This window comes from Tursiops truncatus, chromosome 18 (assembly GCF_011762595.2).
Source record: "Tursiops truncatus isolate mTurTru1 chromosome 18, mTurTru1.mat.Y, whole genome shotgun sequence".
Lineage (NCBI taxonomy): Eukaryota > Metazoa > Chordata > Mammalia > Artiodactyla > Delphinidae > Tursiops > Tursiops truncatus.
The window spans coordinates 11,205,186-11,226,143 of NC_047051.1; the positions used below are offsets into that span (position 1 = coordinate 11,205,186).

The window sequence follows — 20,958 nt, forward strand, 5'->3', positions numbered from 1 at the left end:
ATGAAAAATTAGTACTTGGTGTTTTCCCTAAATTAAGTGAAATATGCTAGTTGTTTTAGAAAATAATTTGCCAAAGGACCTTGTTCTTTTTCTGGTAGCTATAGGTTCCTTCCGCTTTTAAAATGAAAATTACATTCAAGAGAAAGAATAATTTATTTATTTTTATAAGCTATAAAGTCAAAGAGTTCTCCCTTATTAAGATTTTAAAGAATTTTTAACATGTTAACAGATACATTTTTCATGTGCCTTGGGATTGGGAAAAAATAGTTTTATACTGTGTATTTATCTGAGATGATAATTGAAATAACAATATAGGCACAATATATCTTTTTAAATTTTTTTTTTTAGTAATTGGTGGTTATCTGCCAGATGATAGAGGAGGGAGGGTATAAAGCTAAAATTTATGTTTATATCATTTCCTTTGAGAATTTAAATTGTGTAAGAATGAAGATAACATACTTTACACTATGTTTACTTTAAAACACATTATGATGAATCTATATGTCCATTTTCTTCACTATGAAAAAGTGATGATGCAACTTTTCCACTTAGAAAATTTTGTTTTTGCTTGATAGAGAAATCTGGCAGTATTATTTGATAATAATCTCCTGTATTTAAAACCTTTAATCTCTTGCTGGGTAAAATGTTAACATTTTTTTGCCCTTTATTAGAATATTTAAATTATGGTTGCAGAATGATTTATAAAAGCATCATTTAATGTTCTGTTAACATTTTGTAAGAAAATAGCTGCAAAAAGTCTTACTATAGGGATTCACTCACTGAGAAATATCTTTTTGTGCATTACCCTTAAGTAAAGGTAGTTAATACACATTTACATACACACATGTAATTAGTTGTATAGATTAATCAGTTTCTATTTGATATTTACTTTAATCACCAAGAACAGTACTTTTGCAGTTCTGAAGCCTCTAAATTATTATACAGAAACCTGTAAAATATGCAAAAAAAATCTTAAACTAGGGAAAAATGTTTCTGACTTCAATTAGATAGTAGTATATTATGATCCAATAGTATAACTCTGATGTGAACCTCTATAAATCTAGAATTTTTCTAACGTAATTTTACTCAGTTAATCTTAAGTAAAAATAAATATTCATGCTTCACTCAGAATTCAGGTGCAAAAACAGTAGTAATTATATCTAGATTTTTCTCCTCTTCATAGGTTCTCTTTTACCATTCTTACTTACCTTTCCTTGGTAGAGAGGATTACTTTAGCTGAGAAGCTTCATCAAACATGATCCTGGAGATTAGAAAGAATGAATGAAATAATGGATCTAAAAAAGAAATTCTGTCTATATTCTCTAAAATTCAGAGCTAACTCATTATTATGATGATTATTCTGTGACTTCAGGTAGTCCTTCCTTTCCTAGCTGTTTTATTACAACTTAATAATAGTAAGTACTTTCATTAAAACAGTTTTTCTCAAAACGTGTTTCCTAGATAAGCAGTATCAAGCCACCTGAGAATCTTTTAGAAGTGCAAACTGTGTCGGTACACCCAAACCTGCTGAACCTCTAAGGCTGGGGCCCTAGCAGTTTGGGTTTAAACAGGCCTTGCAGGTGATTCCAACCTACACCAAAGATTGAGAACCACTGCCTTAATGTAGGTGTTTGCTCCAGGAGTAACAGAGTGGAGGAGAATATTGAAAACTCTTTGTCTTCAGCAAGTCTGCAAAGCCCCACCCAGGTCCTTTTTTCTTGCTTAAAGTTGTTCCTCCAGAATATTCTCTTTAAGTGTTTTTGGAAGTTACTAAACCTGAGTTTCCTCTGAGTTCTTCTTTCTCTAAAGCTGTTGACCCAAATAAGAGGAAGTAAACTTAAACTGAAGTGTTAATGATGAGGCTTTGTGTCCACAGAGGATTCAGATCATGCTCTTTCCAAGTTAGGAAAGAGCATCCTAGATTATTCCCTAATCCCTCGCTATTCACTTAAAAAAAGATGGAATAGTTCAGTTTTAAATATTAATAATACATTGCAAATTATTCTGTAATTACCTTTTTGTCATTTATGTTTTCCTCATACATAACAAAAATGTTGCTTAGCATTGTGGCAGAACTTTTATTACTGTAAAGTATTGTTTAACTCCTTACTGTACATGTCTTCTGTGTAGAAGAATGTGTGCTCATCTAAGATTATTATATTGATTTTGTTTTGGTTCAAATATATCAGAGTCACATTTTGTAAGATTAAATACAGATGTGTTCTATTCAAAGTAGCAGTTACAAGAGCTATCATTGTTGACCTCCCACTATGTGCCAAGCACTTTTCTATGCACTTTACATGCCTTAGCTCATTAACTTTCACCTGGTAGGCACTGTTACCATCTTCATTTTGCAGACATAGGAAGTCTAATGTCCCAAGGTCACCTAGGTAGCATACGATGGAGCCAGCATTCCAGTTCAAGCAGTCTTACTCTAAAGCACTTACTTGTAAGAGAGACAGTTGGATGTTACCAAATTATTTATTTGAGCAGAATTATTTTCTTTATCTGTGTTTTTACTTTTACATATCTTGCTCAAGGTACTTTCAAGAATGTCAGATAGTGCTTATATAAAGTCATATAACTTGAAATTTAATAGTCAGCAATATAAATAATGAATGATACAATGATTGGTAAATAAAAAGTAAGTGGGCTTATGAAATAGAAAACACCTACTTTGGCAAAGCAATTCACCTGTATCATACTGAATTCAGTTATCCCCTTATTTGTCCTGCTTTTCAGGAAATTTTCAGGGAACTCTTGAGAACAAGAGCTCATTCTTTGTAACTTTCACAGTGACCCGTGTAGTAGGTATTCGAAACAGCCTTCTTTGGTGGAAAGAAGGATAGACAAAGAAGCCATACAGGAACTTCTTTTCTTGAAGCTCCTAGAGTTATGGACAGAATCTGTGGCCCTTGTGGGTGACAGGATCCTGATTCCTTTTCACAGTATAATCAATCTGATTTAGCAACAGTCTTTTGAGTAGCCTTATGACTGATGTGAAACTCTACAGTGTCCCTTCTACATGAAGCTGTTACTATTCAGTGGGTTAGAATTGGACTTTTATAATTTTAAAGGTTTTAATTTAGAAGTAAAGTTTATTTGACTTTTTATATTGAACCATATTTACTAGTCTTTATGTCTTAATTTCAACAGCATCACTGCAAAACTTGAAAGAGCTTTAGAAAAAGTTGCTCCTCTTCTTCGTGAAATTTTTGTAGACTTTGCCCCATTCCTATCTCGTACACTTCTTGGCAGTCATGGACAAGAGCTATTGATAGAAGGTATGATTTCTCTCTCTATTCTAATTATTTTAGTTTCCTATAATGTATCTATTAATCATGGCATAACTTGTGCTACTAGAGGAATATTTATTGACAGAAGAATATAAAGACATTGCTTCCACAAATTCTAGTAAGATATTCATGTATGCTTTCTCCTTATTCATTAAAAAAAAAAAAAAGTAGCATGTTTGCTCAGTCAATGCTAATAACAGAATGAAGAACTTTGAAAAAGTGTTGGAATGGGAGGCTCTGGCCCTTATAATCCCAATCTATTAGGGCTGCTGTATATCCTTCATTAGGGTGGCATGTTTACTAAGCAATGATCTCTAAAATCCCCTTCTAACTCTTAAAGTGATGCTTCAAGTGACTTTTCTTATTCACACATACCATGTGTAATATGAGAATCCTTAACTGAGAAAATGTAAAGAAATACTTAACTGGGAATTGATGAAGCTGTTATCTACTCGTCAGCAGCTTAAATGGAGTGAGAAGGCAAAGAAGATAAATTAACTGTTGGGAAGATTTAATATAAGCATCTGTATTAGGAGCTTTGAAAAATATGGTTGTCTGAAGCCTTACTTCTTTAAACAGAAGTTTTGTTCTATAAATATTCATGAGCTTCAGAAAGGGGTAATCAATATCTAGATGATCCTGATATTGATATGAATAATGGCTTTAGGTGCTATTCCTTGAATTTAGCAGGTATATATATATTTATATATATGTTTATATATTTGCAAACATACATACACTCACAACACACACACACACACACACACACACACACACACACACACACACACACACATTTGCTTTTTACGTCCTATTTACTGTTGGAAGTTTTCCTTACCTGTTCTGTCATTGTCTCAACTGCTTTTACACAATCTGTTTCTATTAGGGGAAACAATAATAGTTAATAACCTGAATTTAAACCCTGTTTCACTGCTTTCTTAGCTGTATGACCTTTGTGAGTTACGTAGCCATTTTGTAGCTTAGTTGCTTTCTATAAGGTGTAGTCAATGATAACACCTCCCTCCCAGGGTTCTTGTAAGGATTAAATTGTATAATGCCTATAAAGCTCTTAGAATAGTGACACATGGAGGGCTATTCATTTTTTTCTTAATACAGTGTTCTTGCTCTAGGCCAAGTGCTATTAGATACTTGGAATATATTAGTAAATAACAAAGATCCCTGTCTTGGTCACCTTATATTCTATCAAAGAGAGAACATAAATAAATACTGAGCAAAATAAGTAATTAAATTATATAGCATATGAGGTGGTAAGTGTTATGTAAAAGGATAAGTACAACACAGGGGATTGGTATTATAGAAGTGTCAGGGTTAGGTTGCAGTTTTAAAGAGGTGATTAATTTTAAATAAGCCAGTAGTAAAAGTTACATCTCAGCAAAGACTTAAAGGAGGTGAGCCATACCGCTTACTAGAAGAGTGTCCTAGGTCAAGAGAATAGTGTAATGACCCTATAACATGTGTTACCTGTATAATAAGAAAAAAAATTCAATAAACATCATTAAAAAATTAAATCTCAAATGTTTCCTCATTCCCTAAAAGTCTTTTAATTTTTTCAGTATTTATGTATATCTTTTCCAGAAATTAACTGACAAATTTACCAAAGAAATTCATAAATGGTGAACAAATACATGCAAAAATAAACATGGAATAAAGTTAGTAATATAGTAGTGTTAGTAATGGATCCTGTACTGTTATTAGAATTGGGATGCAAATTCAGCACTGTTTTCCAGCAGCCAAAGCAAAGAAGGAATTATTTGAAGTTATAAAACTTATATTATTGGTTCCTAAATGAGTTTGTGACAATTTTGAGTTCTAAGGAGTTACTGTCAGATGACTTTTTAACTGCTCTATGTTGGTCAGTCAGAACCCCATACATGTAGCCCCCTTTCCAGAATTTTCCATGGCCAGACATCTGGACTGTTTCTTATTTCTTCCCAGCCCTGCAGAGAGAAGGTAGGAGAAATAGCCTGTAATTGAGAGCTGTTTTTCTTGGGCTTCCCTAAGTTTACCTCAAATACTCTGAATTGAGTTGAAGCAGCATTAAGAATAATCCTCTTGGATTTTTATAAAGGTGACTGTGCTAAAAAGGAAACGTTAGACCAAGTTATATATTAAGAATTCACTTTGTGTTCCCTTGATAGAATACAATTTTACTTTTTCACTTTTCTGAATCCAAAGAATTTAATTAAATATCCTATTTTTAAAACTATGTTGGTGTAATGTTCATACTCTTCTTTTGTGTTAAAATGATTCTTCTTAATAAAATGATGATAGCAAATGGTAGATTTTTAAGTTTTGAGTTTCGTTTTGTAAATGCCATTACTTGGCACAATAGAAAGTTGACAACCTTAAGATATGGTCCTCCAAATTTCTGCTAGGCCATACAATCAAAAAATCTAGAATCCTCTGCTGTATTCCAGAACAGCATTAGGTATCCTCACCATTTAGTCATAACCTTCCTTTTCAGACTCAACTAGTCTCTGTCCTCTTACTATAGAGGACATTCCTTTAACATTCAGTAAGTTACACATTGTCACATTGCTTTGTTTTTGTACAACCCTTCCTTCTGCATTGGATCTTTTTCCTTTTTTCTTTCCCCCAAATTATTCTCATCCTTTGAGTTCTGCTTCAGGTTCCTTATGCCAAATTAATGCCTTCTCTTCTGTGCTCCTGTGCCATTTTATTTATACAATATTAATAAAATTAGTTTTCGCTTGTAAATAGGAAGTATTTTATTGGTTTTATTAACATTGCCAAACTTAGATTCTGGTACATAATATTGAGTATTTTTTTCCTTGTACTTGAATACAACATTATTTGTGTTACTGATAATGTTTGGTAGAGGTAAGTTTTGAAAATAAGGGAAGGTAGATAAAACTTTTGTGTTCTGTGGTGAGAATTCCTAATATTGATCAATCATCCACACCCATGCCTTGGATCCTATACTCACCCAAGGTCCATCCTTGCTCTCTGCCCCAGACTATGGAAATATATATCCTGTCATGTTCTCATTCTTGAACATGTACTCTTGATCATTCTTTCTTTTTCCCTCTCCTCCATTTCCCTTCTTTCCATAATTTGACACACTATTCCTCTCCTCTGAGAAGAAAAACTGTCAAACTATTGTGAAGAGCTCAGGAGAGTAATATGATAAAATATCTTTAGTTATTGAATATTTCTGTTCAGAAATAGTGCTTCTGATGAATAAATCTCAGTGCTTTTGATTTCATCATATGTATAGGTATGGTAGGAACAAAACTGGATTTAGGTAACTGAAGATATTTTAATGTCTTATGAGAAGAGAAGACAATTACTCCTGATTTCAAGTAATCATAAAATATGTTTGAATTGAATCTTTGTTGTTTTATATTCAGTTTTTCTTGATTCACGTGTGTATCCATTTAACTCTTTTCTTATAGAATAATTAATTATTGGTAGTTTATACTGTCTGTGTCCTTTAAAACACATGCTAAAATAATGTCCTTTCCTTTTCTTAATTTGTCTATCATTTTATTAGTCAACCTGTGTTAAATTTATTTTTGTATGATTCTATAGGAATCAGTGTTGTTCATACCTTTTAAGTTCACTCATTAACGGTAGCTATTTTTGCATAGCTTGTGTGTGTGTGTGTGTGTGTGTGTGTGTGTGTGTGTGTGTCTTCCCCTTGGCAATAATTAGTATTTTTTAAGATGATAGTTTTGGGGAGCTTAGTGAACTTTCTCTAAGAAAATTCTAGCTTTTCAATGTGCAAACTAATGTGTACAAATTAGAGTATATAATGCAAGTATCAAAATCTACCAGCTTAAGATGGCAAAACAGGGGCTTCCCTGGTAGCGCAGTGGTTGAGAGTCCGCTTGCCAATGCAGGGAACGCGAGTTCGTGCCCCGGTCCGGGAAGATCCCGCATGCCGCGGAGCGGCTGGGCCCGTAAGCCATGGCCGCTGAGCCTGCGCGTCCGGAGCCTGTGCTCCGCAGCGGGAGAGGCCACAACAGTGAGAGGCCCGCATACCAAAAAAAAAAAAAAAAAAAGATGGCAAAACAACGTTTGGTCCAAAATTGTTATAGTTATACTAATGGGTTGGTTACCAAACTTTTAAATCTGTTTCACTGCTCTATTATTGCATGAGTACACCATTGTTTTAATCCTTGTCAATTTATAGAAGTTGTATGTAATCATCACCCACCAGTCCTGCTCATCTTTTTGAATAAATGATCATTATCATTAATTTAAAACAAAACAAAATTGCTTTATTTATTTGGCTTAGGCAGCAATGGAGGATGCACTTCAGAGGAGCCACTGGACTTCTCTTAAAGAGTTGAGAGGAGCCTATTTTAGAGTTCAGATTTAAGGAAGAAGGTCCCGTTGTAGATGGAGTGCTGGCGTTAGATCTTGATAACTGTTATTCAGGAGGTCTTGGAAATACCATGAGCCTAGAGTTGCCATAGTAATAAGGAAGCAGACCCAAGTTAATTAGAAGAGAAGATGTTTGTGTGTGTGTGTTGGGGGTGAGGGCTGTGTGTGTATGTGTCTTAGCCTTAGTGCCCTTTACCTTGTTCCACCACCGCACAGAATGGCCCTGAATATCACTGCTATGTTCCATGAGCATTACTTGTGTTTGGTTGAGAACTCACAAGAACATTAGAGATAACTTAATTATCATGGGGATACAGCAGATAGTCTCAAAGTCAGGAAATGAAATACAGATAGACTTGAGGCAGCCTGGAAATGGGAAAGGAGTGTCAGTAACAAGGGCTACTCCTCAAGCAGTTTAACATACATGGAATTGGAGTCCAAGATGAAGGAGGTTGAGACGATATGTGTGTATGTGTATAGCCAAATAATTTGAAAACTATTAATCCTAAGATCCAAGAAATTCAACTAACCTCAAGTGGGATGGACACAAAGAAAATCATTCCATGGAACATCATAATTAAACTGTTCAAAACCAGGTTTCAAGAGAAAATTTCAAAAAGTAGTCATCAACATTAAGCAAACCAACAACTCATTTAAAAATGTCTTGAACAGATACTTCACAAAAGATCACATTAGGATGCCAAATAAGTTCATAAAAAGATAGTCGACATTATCAGAAGGTAAATGCAAATTAAAACCAGGATGACACAACACTACAAACATGAGAATGACTAAAGTAAAAAATACTGATAATATTGTGTGGGCCAAAAGGTTTGTTCATTTTCTTCCGTAAGATGGCTCTAGTAGCACTTAGTTTTCTTTAATTCATTTGAAACAATTTTGTTAGATTGTATGTGGCAGCTGTCATATCAGTGTGCATTTAAAAAGAGTCCTATCAAAATTGGTGAAGTTTTGGGTAACCATTTTAATATTGAAGATGGAAGAAAAAAAGCAGTGTATTTGGCATATTATGCTTTATTATTTCAAGAAAGGTGAAAACACAACTGAAATGCACAAAAAGATTTGTGCAGTGTATAGATCTCATGCATTGCTGATTCAGAATATAAAAGGGTACAACTTTGAAAAACAGTTTGGCAATGTTTTATCAACAGTCACGTAAAATTTGATCTAGGAATTCCACTACAGTTATCATTCAAGTAAAACACACATATGTCCACATAAAGATACAAGTTTCATACAAAAATTCATAATAAATAGAAATAGAAAAATTATATTCATTAAAAAAATGGGTAAGCAAATGCTTGTATGTCCATATGATAGATTACTGCTCGGAAATTAAAAAAAAAAAAAGTAAAACTACTGATACTCATAGCAAAATGCATGAATTTCAGAAACATCATGCAAGAGAAGCCTGGCTTAAACGAGTTCGTATCGTATGATTTCATTTTTACAAAACACTGGCGCAGAAGAAATCTTTTGTGTAGAACGCAGTGGTTGTCTGGGGTTAGGGATGCAGAGAAGACTGAGTAGGAATAGGCACAAAGGAAATTTGCGGGGAGCAGGTTGTACTGGTGGCTAAATAGATGTGTAAATTTGTCTTTACTCAAAGAAGTGTACATTCAAAATTGTCAAATTGTATTTTATGTAAACTGTCTTTCTATAAAGTTGAATTAAAATACAAAAATAACTTAGGTGTTAAAAATGAGGGCTGAAAATTTATTCTTACTACATGAAAGTGGAAAATATTATGCAGAAGTCAAGAGGAGGAAGACTAAAACCAGACCACTTGATTTCATGAAACGTATCCTTTGGTTACCTTGGAGACATTTCAGAAGAATAGTGGAAACAGATACTGGATTGCCAAAGGCGAACATTTTGGGGAAAAAAATGACTAAACATAGACCACTTGTTGGAAAAATTTGACAGTGAAACAAGAGAGTAAAATTGATAGACATTCAAGTGAGTATGGACAATTTTATTCATGGAGGAGAAATCTATGTCTGTTAGGAGACAGAGGGAAAAAAAAACCCCGAAACATTGGAGATGTAAAAATAAAGATGCTTGATAGGTATAAGAGAAATAGTGCAGAAAGGACATCATGAATCAAGAAGGGCTCAGACCAAATATAGAAATTCACTTTGGAAGGGAACAGGGACACTTCTGAGCTTAGAAGAATAATTTATAGAATAGGAATGGATGTGAGTTGAGGGAAATGTAAATGGAATTTTCTGCATCTGTTAAATTCACAATTTATCTGCAAGGATGTTCTCATTCAGTTTTAGTTGATTCTGTGTTCAAAAGCATAGCTCTTTTTGTATTGCCCTAATCGCTGAGCATCTTTTCCAGATTACTTTTTGCTTACAAATTAGTAGAATTTAAGTTGTCCAAAAAATAACACAAATGTTTACTAAATGTAGATGTTAACAAAGATTTTTCCATCATAGGTAACTTCTAACATGAAAACAATACCCTCTAAAAAGAGAAATCATACTCTTTCATCACAAATAAAATATTTCAAACTGCCCAGTTTAGTATTTCAATATGGAAATCTCCTTTTAGCCAATAAAGATGATTAAAGCAAAGAAGACGTGATTCATCAAAGAGAATGGTTTTACTAAAGTCCTCAAACCAATATTAGTTTTTCATTCACTAAAATTATTATGACTCTTATCATATATTCTTGACTAGCTGAGCTGGAACTACATTCCAACAACCTAATATAAAATCAAGGAATGATGAAACGTCAGAGAAACCTTATTTACCAGAAGAATTTCCTGAATATAGTATATCAAGTATATTGGTATATGTAATATACTATATTAAGTGTTCTGTAGTATACTATAGAAATATAGTCAGAGGTAACACATCATCTCCTAGGCTCCCAGGAGAGAAATTAGAAGTAAAGCCTACAGGCATGAATCTTCTTCACAGAGATAGGAGATATGAATGACAGCATATAAATCAAGAATAGACCATGAAATTGAATATTATTGGCCAAAATGTGTAGCCTGAATTTAAACGTGGGGAAACTTTTTTTAAATTTGGGGGGAGAAAAGCAATCTGGATACCAAAATTAGGAAGTTTTGAGGTGCAGGAAAGCTGTGAACTGTTGTAGATGAAAGGATACTAATAAGCTATGACAACTGAATGTAGTGCATGATCTTTGTATCTTGGATTAAAAAAGAAGCTTTAAAAAAAGTAGGCCGTGTGTGGCCATCTAAAAGTGGTATATCGGAACTACTTACTACAGGAATAACTGAATATGAAGAATCTGTCATCAGTAGCAGCTAAATGTATCCCTAAGAAACACCTTGATATGGTGTTTGGGAAATATTTTTGTTTCACGAAATAATAGATTGTAGTTACCTGTAACATATATTTCATAACATAATTTTAGAAGGGAACAGTTTTCTCTTTTGTTCTAATAAAGTTAAAGTATTCATATAAATTTTCATGCAAACCAGAACGTTTTCAGAAGAGAAAATGCCCATATTTAGAATGACACGCAGGCTGGTATCAGCTTGCATTATCTGGGCAAATCACTACATATGGGTGCTCTAGATCAGTTAATAACATGAAGCAAAGGTCTGTATATTCCATGGACTATAGAATATTGAATAACAAGTCTGTTTTCGGAGGCTACACATGTAGTTTATATTGAGGCAGAAAATAACTTATTTTTATACTGTGAAAATTGCCTGCATACTGATTTAGATATAATGTCTATACATATGCTAAGCTACATGGGACCTTCCAGAAACTAAGCTTGAAATCACTATAGGCGTTTATTTTTTCACCCTCTCAGATGTTTATGCACATTCAAGAAATAAACAATTGGGAAAGAAAAACTAAATTGGAAAATTTTAAAGAGAAAATACACTGCTGAGTACTTACAGTGGTTATATTTTCCAGCCATTTTATATTCTTATGGACATTATATAGTTATAATATGTAATTAGTTCACAGTGTTTATACTGAGTTCAGTTAGTAACTGATGGCCCTCTGTATCCTTAAGTTGCTCTAAGGCAAATCCACCTTTTTTTTAAACTGAATTCTGATTGTTTTAGATTATGAAATATGTTATAAATATTCTTTTAATTTTATAATATTAACTTACATACTTTAAAAACTTAAGAATATTATTTTTTTCCTTCTGTTTTAATAGATTCATGGAAAGCATGCACTCCACAAGGGCTCTAGGACCTGCCAGAGGACCTAGCATTAGCTATGTACCCAAAACACACTTGTGGATGGATAAGTGGATGGTAGAACAAATGAAATTGTTTTCTATAGTCAAGTAGATTCTAGTAATTGGTCTGAATGATAAAAGAGAGGGGCTTAATTTATTTAATTTGAAACAAGCAAAAAGCAAAAATCCCTTGGTTGCCTTATTCCAACGTTGTCTGAGGACTTCACGAGTGATGGTTATAGTAACTTTTTAATATTGACCATGAAATAATATATTTCAGTACAATACTCCCAAGTTTTGTTTATATCCCAGAAAGCTGATATTTATCCTGATATTGCTTTGTTCCCAACTATATTCCTAAAACAAAATTTTGTAAAATAACAGTACAGCATACACAGAAACAGAATTTGGGTGCATGTTAGTCAGGTTTAAACCTGGAAGGGAAACCAGGTATGTAAGGGAAGTGAAGATACCAGGGCCAGAAGAATGTATATCTGTTCATGACCACTGTTGAAGATTGTGGAAAGGCAGAGACACTGACTTTGCCAAATACATATATTCTAGAGAAAAAGAAACTAGATCCTAGTCATCTACAGAAGAATTTTGAAAAGGGAGAGAGAAAATCAAAATATGATTAAGATACTGTCTGTCAGTTGTATACAGCAAGGTTGAAATAGGAGAGTCTGGAGGCAGAAAGAGCAAATAAGATTTTATTGACTAAATCTAGTGTTTCAATAAAGGTCTAATGCGAACAAAAAAAAAGATTTTAAAAAGACAGTTGAAAGACAATTTCAACTCAGATAAAGTATATAAAAGTGAGGCTTTTTTTTCCTCCCCTTAGTGCCTGTTTTATCATTGCGAATTTGACGTGTACATAGCAAAGCAGTGCAACATAATCGTCCATTTTATGTTCAAAACTAATCCCTGCGAAACAACTACCATCCTTTATTGGGACCACTATAAAAAGGAAATACTTAAAGGCTACGAGTGAAAGCCCTATGAACTCACAGGGCAGATGCTGTAAATGATTTTAATCTGTATACTACCACCACGTACTGCCTGTTGGATTACTACTTCTCATTCTTGTTTTCAAGTACAGAATGAAATAGAAATCTGATGCCTATATAACCTACCAAGAACCCATACTTTTCCATATCATTTTTCTCACCATCATGCAACTACTCCGCTAGTCCCAGTTTAGCCCAGTAAGACATGAAGGAAGTACTTAGCATCATGGATATTCAGGCCAGAAAGAAATATAGGTGTCCTTTAGTGTAGGAATCAGCAAACTTTTTCCATGTGGAGCCCAAAAGCAAATACTTTAGCCTTTGCATACAGTTTCTGTCATAACTTCTCAACTTTGCCATTTTAGTGAGGAAGTAGCTGCAGACAATATGTAAAGCAACGAGCTTGGCTATGAAATTTGAATATTCAACATTTGAATATTTTATGTTTCAAGTGTCATGAAATATTCTTCTTTCTTTTTTTTTCCCAACCATTTCAAAATGTAAAAACTCTCCTTAGCTTTCAGGCCATGTAAATACAGGAGGCAGGCCAGCTTTAGTGATATTCAGACTGCAGCTTGTGATCCATTGATGATATGGCATAATCAGTAAAGCATGCCCTGACAGTATTTTTAATGGCATGCCATGACATAGCATAGCAGAGATCAGAGTATCTGCACACAGTGAGAGGAAGTGATCTTCTGTGAAACATTTGTTTCAATTATATGTAGTAGATCTGGATGTAAAATGTATTGCTTTAGATTGTAGTTAAAAAAAAAAGTTTCAAAATCATTAATCTGTTGTTTACCAGAGAAGATTTTTAGTGTCAAGAGAGGCAAATGTCTTAGCTTAAGTTTACACAGCTATTTAGTTTGTATTCTGAAACCATGTCTTCAGATTTTCAGTTTAGATCTTCGAGTTAATTAAAAACTTGATTAGATTAAAGAATTCTGTAATGCTAATAAAATTGCCTAGCTCTGAGAGCTCAGGATAAGCCCCAATATTTTAGAACGAAGTGGGAGAACCAACTGATTTGTTACTAAATTCAGATTTTTAAAAATACCTGCATTGTATTTTAAACACCACCACAACTAAAGAGAATATACACAGGCAGACTTTTTCCTGGTCCATGATCTCTGCTGTCCAGATATGTTGTTCCTTGTCTCTGGTTTCAAGGATTGAGGTCAGGCCCAGGGCATGTCACCCTTGACCATCAGTCTCCAGTCTGTCCTTCTCAGGTATCAAAACACAGTTTTCCACATTACAGATGCCCTTTAATTAGGTAGAGTTGCTACAGTTTAGGTGGACCCCAGATCACAAGAGAAATAAGCCCTTTCTGCAGTAACTCTTTCCCCAGAAATCTTCTCATTTGCCAAGTGAGCATCTTTGGTTTCATGTAACTATTTCCTAGAACCCACCTTGTACCATCCTGATATTTTTCCTACAAATAGAGTCTATTTCATTATGTCCCTCAGAAATTGTAGTACTAATATAAGCTTATTATTTCTTGTCCTATTATTGCAAAGGGCAGTGGGATAATATTCCATCTTTAATTTTTCTACTGTATAATAATGCAAACCAAGATTGTATAATTTTTTATACATGGTGAGATTCTGATCAAGTAATAATATTTTTCTATTTTAGCTATTCTTAAGACAGTTCATAAAATGGTTACCTTTGTGGACTTTCACCAGAGGTCTAAGCTTTTCCCCCTATGTCTCCTTTAACGTTTATTTTCCTGGGTAACTTCTTTGTCCGTACTACTTTCTATATACGTTGACCCTCCATGTAGAATCTGTGCTTTCAATCTATTTTTGCTTCATATCCAGTAACAGAATTTACTGGATTGCATATGAAATCAATATAAACTCTACTGTACATAATAGAATCCATGAAAGATACCATTTGGACTTGTGATACCAGTTTTAACTGCTAAAGGATTATCTTCTCCTCCTCCTCCCTCCGGAAATACAACCTGTGACTCATGATATACATGTTACTATCTCAAAAATGTTGTTCTCTCTACTCAGTAGGGTGGTTCTAGTTATACTAAACCCAACCAAAGGTAATCTTTCTTATTAAGGATATTATTTTGACTTTGAAACTAGTTACTTAAAAAGATTATACAGATTATTTCAATAGCTGTACTTTGCAACATTTAAACTCGAAAATATTCTCACATTAGTTGTGCTTTCTATTAATGTATTTGTTTTGATATATGGAGAAATCTTGCAGTTTTATATTCTGTCAACAGAGGTAGTTTTTTACTGTCAAATTAAACAGATTCTGTTTTACAAGTTGAAATATTCGTGATTGCTGATCTTGGAGTGATCTCTAAGTCAGTTTTTCCCAAGAAATTAATAACTGTTCATTATTTTAGGTTACATGTTTCATTTTGTTATTAATTTCACCATTTTCCATATTTCCAATTTCACCATATTATAATCACAATAAGAATTACTTTAATTACATCATTTATCTTGTTTACCAAGTCAATATCCTGTAATGGTTCTGAGATAACACTTCTTTTCTTCACACTAAACTGATCAGTTTATCTGTTGTGTCCTCCATTAGAATGCAGGATTCTCTAGCACATGGAACACATCTGTTTCATATCTGTGCCTTGTGTACAGTAAGTATGCAGTGCTGTTTTTAGAACTGAATCATTAAATGTCTTTAATTCCTGGGAATGACTAGCTCCTTACTTTTTGTCAGACATTTTTTATTACCATTTATTTGACTCCACTTTGTAGATATCGCAGTTCATACTGATTCAAAAAATGACTGTTTGCTGGAAAAACTGGACAGCTACATGTAAAAGGATGAAATTAGAACACTCCCTAACACCATACACAAAAATAAACTCAAAATGGATTAAAGACCTAAATGTAAGGCCAGACGCTCTAAAACTCTTAGAGGAAAACATAGGCAGAACACTCTATGACATAAATCACAGCAAGATCCTTTTTGACCCACCTCCTAGAGAAATGGAAATAAAAACAAAAATAAACAAATGGGACCTAATGAAACTTCAAAGCTTTTGCACAGCAAAGGAAACCATAAACAAGACCAAAAGACAACCCTCAGAATGGGAGAAAATATTTGCAAATGAAGCAACTGACAAAGCATTAATCTCCAAAATTTACAAGCAGCTCATGCAGCTCAATATCAAAAAAACAAACAACCCAATCCAAAAATGGGCAGAAGACCTACACAGACATTTCTCCAAAGAAGATATACAGGTTGCCAACAAACACATGAAAGGATGTTCAACATCACTAATCATTAGAGAAATGCAAATCAAAACTACAATGAGGTATCACCTCACACCAGTCAGAATGGCCATCATCAAAAAATCTACAAACAATAAATGCTGGAGAGGCTGTGGAGAAAAGGGAACCCTCTTGCACTGTTGGTGGGAATGTAAATTGATACAGCCACTAGGGAGAACAGTATGGAGGTTCCTTAAAAAACTAAAAATACAACTACCGTATGACCCAGCAACCCCACTACTGGGCCTATACCCTGAGAAAACCATAATTCAAAAAGAGTCATGTACCACAATGTTCATTGCAGCTCTATTTACAATAGCCAGGACATGGAAGCAATCTAAGTGTCCATCGACAGATGAATGGATAAAGAAGATGTAGCACATATACAAAATGGAATACTACTCAGCCATAAAAAGAAACGAGATTGAGTTATTTGTAGTGAGGTGGATGGACCTAGAGTCTGTCATACAGAGTGAAGTAAGTCAGAAAGAGAAAAACAAATACCGTATGCTAACACATACATATGGAATCTAAAAAAAATGTTTCTGAAGAACCTAGGGGCAGGACAGGAATAAAGACGCAGATGTAGAGAATGGACTTGAGGACACTGGGAGTGGAAAGGGTAAGCTGGAACGAAGTCAGAGAGTGGCATGGACATATATACACTACCAAATGTAAAATGGATAGCTAGTGGGAAGCTGCTGCATAGCACAGGGAGATGAGCTTTGTGACCACCTAGAGGGGTGGGAGGAGGGTGGGAGGGAGATGCAAGAGGGAGGAGATATGGGGATATATGTATACGTATAGCTGATTCACTTTGTTAATAAAGCAGAAACTAACACACCATTGTAAAGCAGTTATACTCCAATAAAGATGTTAAAACAAAAAATAAGTGTTACTTGTAGTATATCTGTTATTGCAAGAAGAATTAGAAGAAATAAAAGCACCATTTACTTTAATAAGTGGGTCTAATATTTTATGCTGAAGTATTATTTTTTTAAATGCAAAGCAATTCACATAGTGACTTCTCTACGGTATTGTTATCAGACTGTATTCTGGTACGTATATAACCATATAATTTGACTCTGAATTGTGGATGGGTGTGAGTTGGATATAGAGTTTTCTGGTATAGGCAAAATAATCTTGTGAATTTAGTGATCTATATTTTTTTGCTTATATAATCCTTGTCAAATAATCGCAATAAACTACTGCTTAGATGGAGTATATACTTAAAATAATTTCTGTGACTTTTGGCAGTATCTTAAATGTTGTTAAAATGAAGGAATTTCTGAGTTCTTTAAAGTTCCAAAAACTTTTTAGTTCATTCTTAAGAATGAATAAAACTGGACTGCTTATTCATCCCTATTTAATTTTTTTTTTTTTTGTGGTACGCGGGCCTCTCACTGTTGTGTCCTCTCCCGTTGTGGAGCACAGGCTCCGGACGCGCAGGCTCAGCGGCCATGGCTCACGGGCCCAGCCACTCTGCGGCATATGGGATCTTCCCGGACCGGGGCACGAACCCATGTCCCCTGCATCGGCAGGCGGACTCTCAACCACTGCGCCAACAGGAAAGCCCAATATTTTGTTTTAAATGGAGGATTCAGTAAAGAAAATTCAGCTTGAGTCAAATTGGAGAATTTATTGCTTTGAGCACAGATAAGGAGTTCTCTGAAAGTCTAGCTTGTTTTCTCTGAGTGCTTCAACAATTTAAGCCTTAATAAAGCTTAAACTTTATTTAAGTTTATAGGCTTAAATAACAATAAGCTGTTAGCAACTTTATTGGATAAAGTTAATGTACACTTGAAAATAAGTGAGGTTCAGCTGACTGACCTCTACTTGAGCTTACTTTATCCTGTAGCCTTTTTTTTTCCCTTTTTAGGCTTAATCACAATATTTATCAAATAATTTCCTTTTACTAATTATTTTCTTAGTTTTTATCTTTGACTTTATGAATGTATTAAGAAAAGTGGTGCATAGTATTTCCATTGTGCATTATATAAGTATTTAAAAGAAAAATAACCAGTGTTTTTCTGAATACAAAAATAAAGAACTTAAAGGTGTGTATTACTAAAAAGCAATTTTAAATTTAAATTTAGTTACGTTTGAGAACCTAAAATTATTAAATGTACTTATTTGAGAATGTAAATAAATGAAAGTCAGAATTTCAGTAGTTTGGAACTATAATTACACAAATCATTCATTTATACACACTATGTCTAAAAGGAGGATCCCGTATCTTATGGAATATGAATTATTGTTTTATTTTTAATAAGTAGGCATTAGTATAGCCATTTAATTCAACTCTCTGTGATTTAACTGTATAACTATTTATCTTGCTTTTTTTGATTATTAATATTTCTTGAAATGAAATACATGTTTAAGAGATATATAGTATTCTTAATAATAATTAAGGATCAGAGTCTTTCTTGGGTAATGTCAAAATTTGAACCAGACATAGTTTAGTAGTTTTAGAATTTAATAGAGACTTTTGGAATTTGAAGCAGCACAGGGAGAATAGAAGAAAGTTGATGCAGAGGAGTGATATAGGAATAGCAATTCGTTCTATAATTAAATTTAACCCAAAGAGAATTGAGGGATCCAGATGATTTATGATAGTGAAAATGTCTCTTATTTCCCTTATTTCATCCTTATTCATTGCTGTTGTGATTAAATCAGGAAGTTAAGGAAAGGGCAAGACACTCAGGTTAATCACTTATGTAGTGGAAACTTGAGTCTAATACTATGGATAAAAGTTTTTAATAAAAACCTCAACAATAGTTGTTTTAAGTTATTTGGAGGCATAGTGCCTTATTATAATTTCTTCAGTATAATACTCTCCCTGGACACCTTCATATGTTTATTTATGTGCCTTATTTTTATAACCGGGCTTTCACTCCTTGAGATCAAAGACAGTGTCATCTCTGTGACACAGCGGTGGCTTACTTATAGTCCCTAAAATAAATTATTTAAATGAAAATACCTCAAGAGACAGCCAACCCAAAACTTAATCAGTCCCAAGTGATTGTGAAATTATAATCTATTGTTTAGTATGTGTAAATGTAAAATGGTATTTCCATGGAATGTGCAAAGAGAAGTGGAAGTCACATGGAGACAAAAAGAAAAAGTGACATTGAATACCAAGAATTTGCCGGAACATCTTCCTTGATATGACATTTTTGATGGGCTAGCACAAACATGGATTCTAAAGAATTCTAAAAAAGAGTAAATTTACAACAGTGTTTCACATTTTACAGGTGTTGATAATAATGCCAGGAGAATATTCTCTTCAGCTCAGCTCACTCACAGTCAGAGCATGAGCAAATGTCTATGCAGGAACTATCACTGTAACTTCAGTTTTTTATTGTAATCTATCATTCTGTGGAGGAATAATCTATAAAAGAGTGTTAGGAACTTAAGTTCTACCACTTTGCAAAAATTCTTAGCAGAAGCAAAACTATAAAAAAGAAAAAATCTCCACAGCCAATAAGATTCCTAGGCTATATCAACACAATGGCCAAAAACAAACAAGCAAACAGAAATTTAGAGTTTATTTCAATAAATGAGTCAAAATGATGGTATTATGTAACTACAGTTACAGTTAATCTTGTTTGTGAGCAATCTGAACATTCTAGATTTACAATTTAAAAGCACTTAGCCAACCATTCTCATATGGAAATAGATTTTTAGTTTGAACATGTGGAATTTCCATGGGAAAAGTCACAATATCAAATTACTTTGAGGTTGCAGTTAATATATTAGTATTAATATCTTTGTTAATCTTTCAAAATATTTCATGTAAGAGTACCACAAATTTCTGACTCTTAAAAAGCAAAGTCACATTTCTTTTATTTTAATAAATGCCTAAAATCCATATTCAAAACCTTAGAGCTTGGGACTTCCCTGGTGGCGCAGTGGTTAAGAATCTGCCTGCCAATGCAGGGGACACGAGGTCGAGCCCTGGTCCGGGAAGATCCCACATGCCGCGGAGCAACTAAGCCCGAGCACCACAACTATTAAGCCTGTTCTTTAGAGCCCGCGAGCCACAACTACTGAGCCCATGTGCCTCAACTACTGAAGCCCACGCGCCTAGAGCCCTTGCTCCACAAGAGAAGACACCGCGATGAGAAGCCCGCGCACTGCAACGAAGAGCCCGCTTGCTGCAACTAGAGAAAAGACCACGCGCAGCAATGAAGACCCAATGCAGCCAAAAAATAAAATAAGTAAATAAATTTATATAAAAAAATAATAACCAGCCCATATTTCAAAAAAAGAAAACAACTTAGAGCTCGATGTGTTTCGTAATTCAGATATTTCAGGATTTAAGAAAAGTAATAGGTGCTTATATGTGTATTTCATAGCATCTTCATGGACTTAAATACATTAATATATTTTCAGTAATACATAGGGATAGTCATCCTAAGTAGAATAAAGTTTGTAAGTAGCATCATATTATTTAGGTGAAATTTTGCTGATGATTGACGTTTTGACAATCTTACGAGAAAGCTTTTTTCAGAGCTTTTTGTATTTTGGAATTTTAAAGTATCATAGGCATACATCTAAAATAATTTCCCCTGCAGTTTTAAAAATCTGTAGGATGTATGTACAAGTATGTGTGCGCATGTATGTGTTCTCTCCCTCTCTCACATTCACACACACACACACACACACACACACACACACACACACACACCCCTATGGGTGAGGAAATAGTTTTATTGGAAGACGGCCAAGCTCATTTGATTATGCATTGTCTCTGGCTGCTTTTGCCCTACAACGGCAAGAGTTGAGTACTTGTGACAGAAATT

The 20,958-nt window shown here is 34.1% G+C and overlaps 1 protein-coding gene across 7 annotated transcripts in view; it reads left to right on the plus strand.

The window, feature by feature from the left end:
• The window catches only part of NBEA (neurobeachin), a 623,898-nt gene that overhangs the window by 260,500 nt on the left and 342,440 nt on the right, over positions 1-20,958 (plus strand). For all 7 annotated transcript variants that reach the window (XM_033843595.2, XM_073795053.1, XM_019936759.3 and 4 more), the window contains one exon: positions 3,157-3,284. In XM_033843595.2, the coding sequence (XP_033699486.1) occupies positions 3,157-3,284 (128 nt within the window). The remainder of the gene's footprint in view (positions 1-3,156; positions 3,285-20,958) is intronic.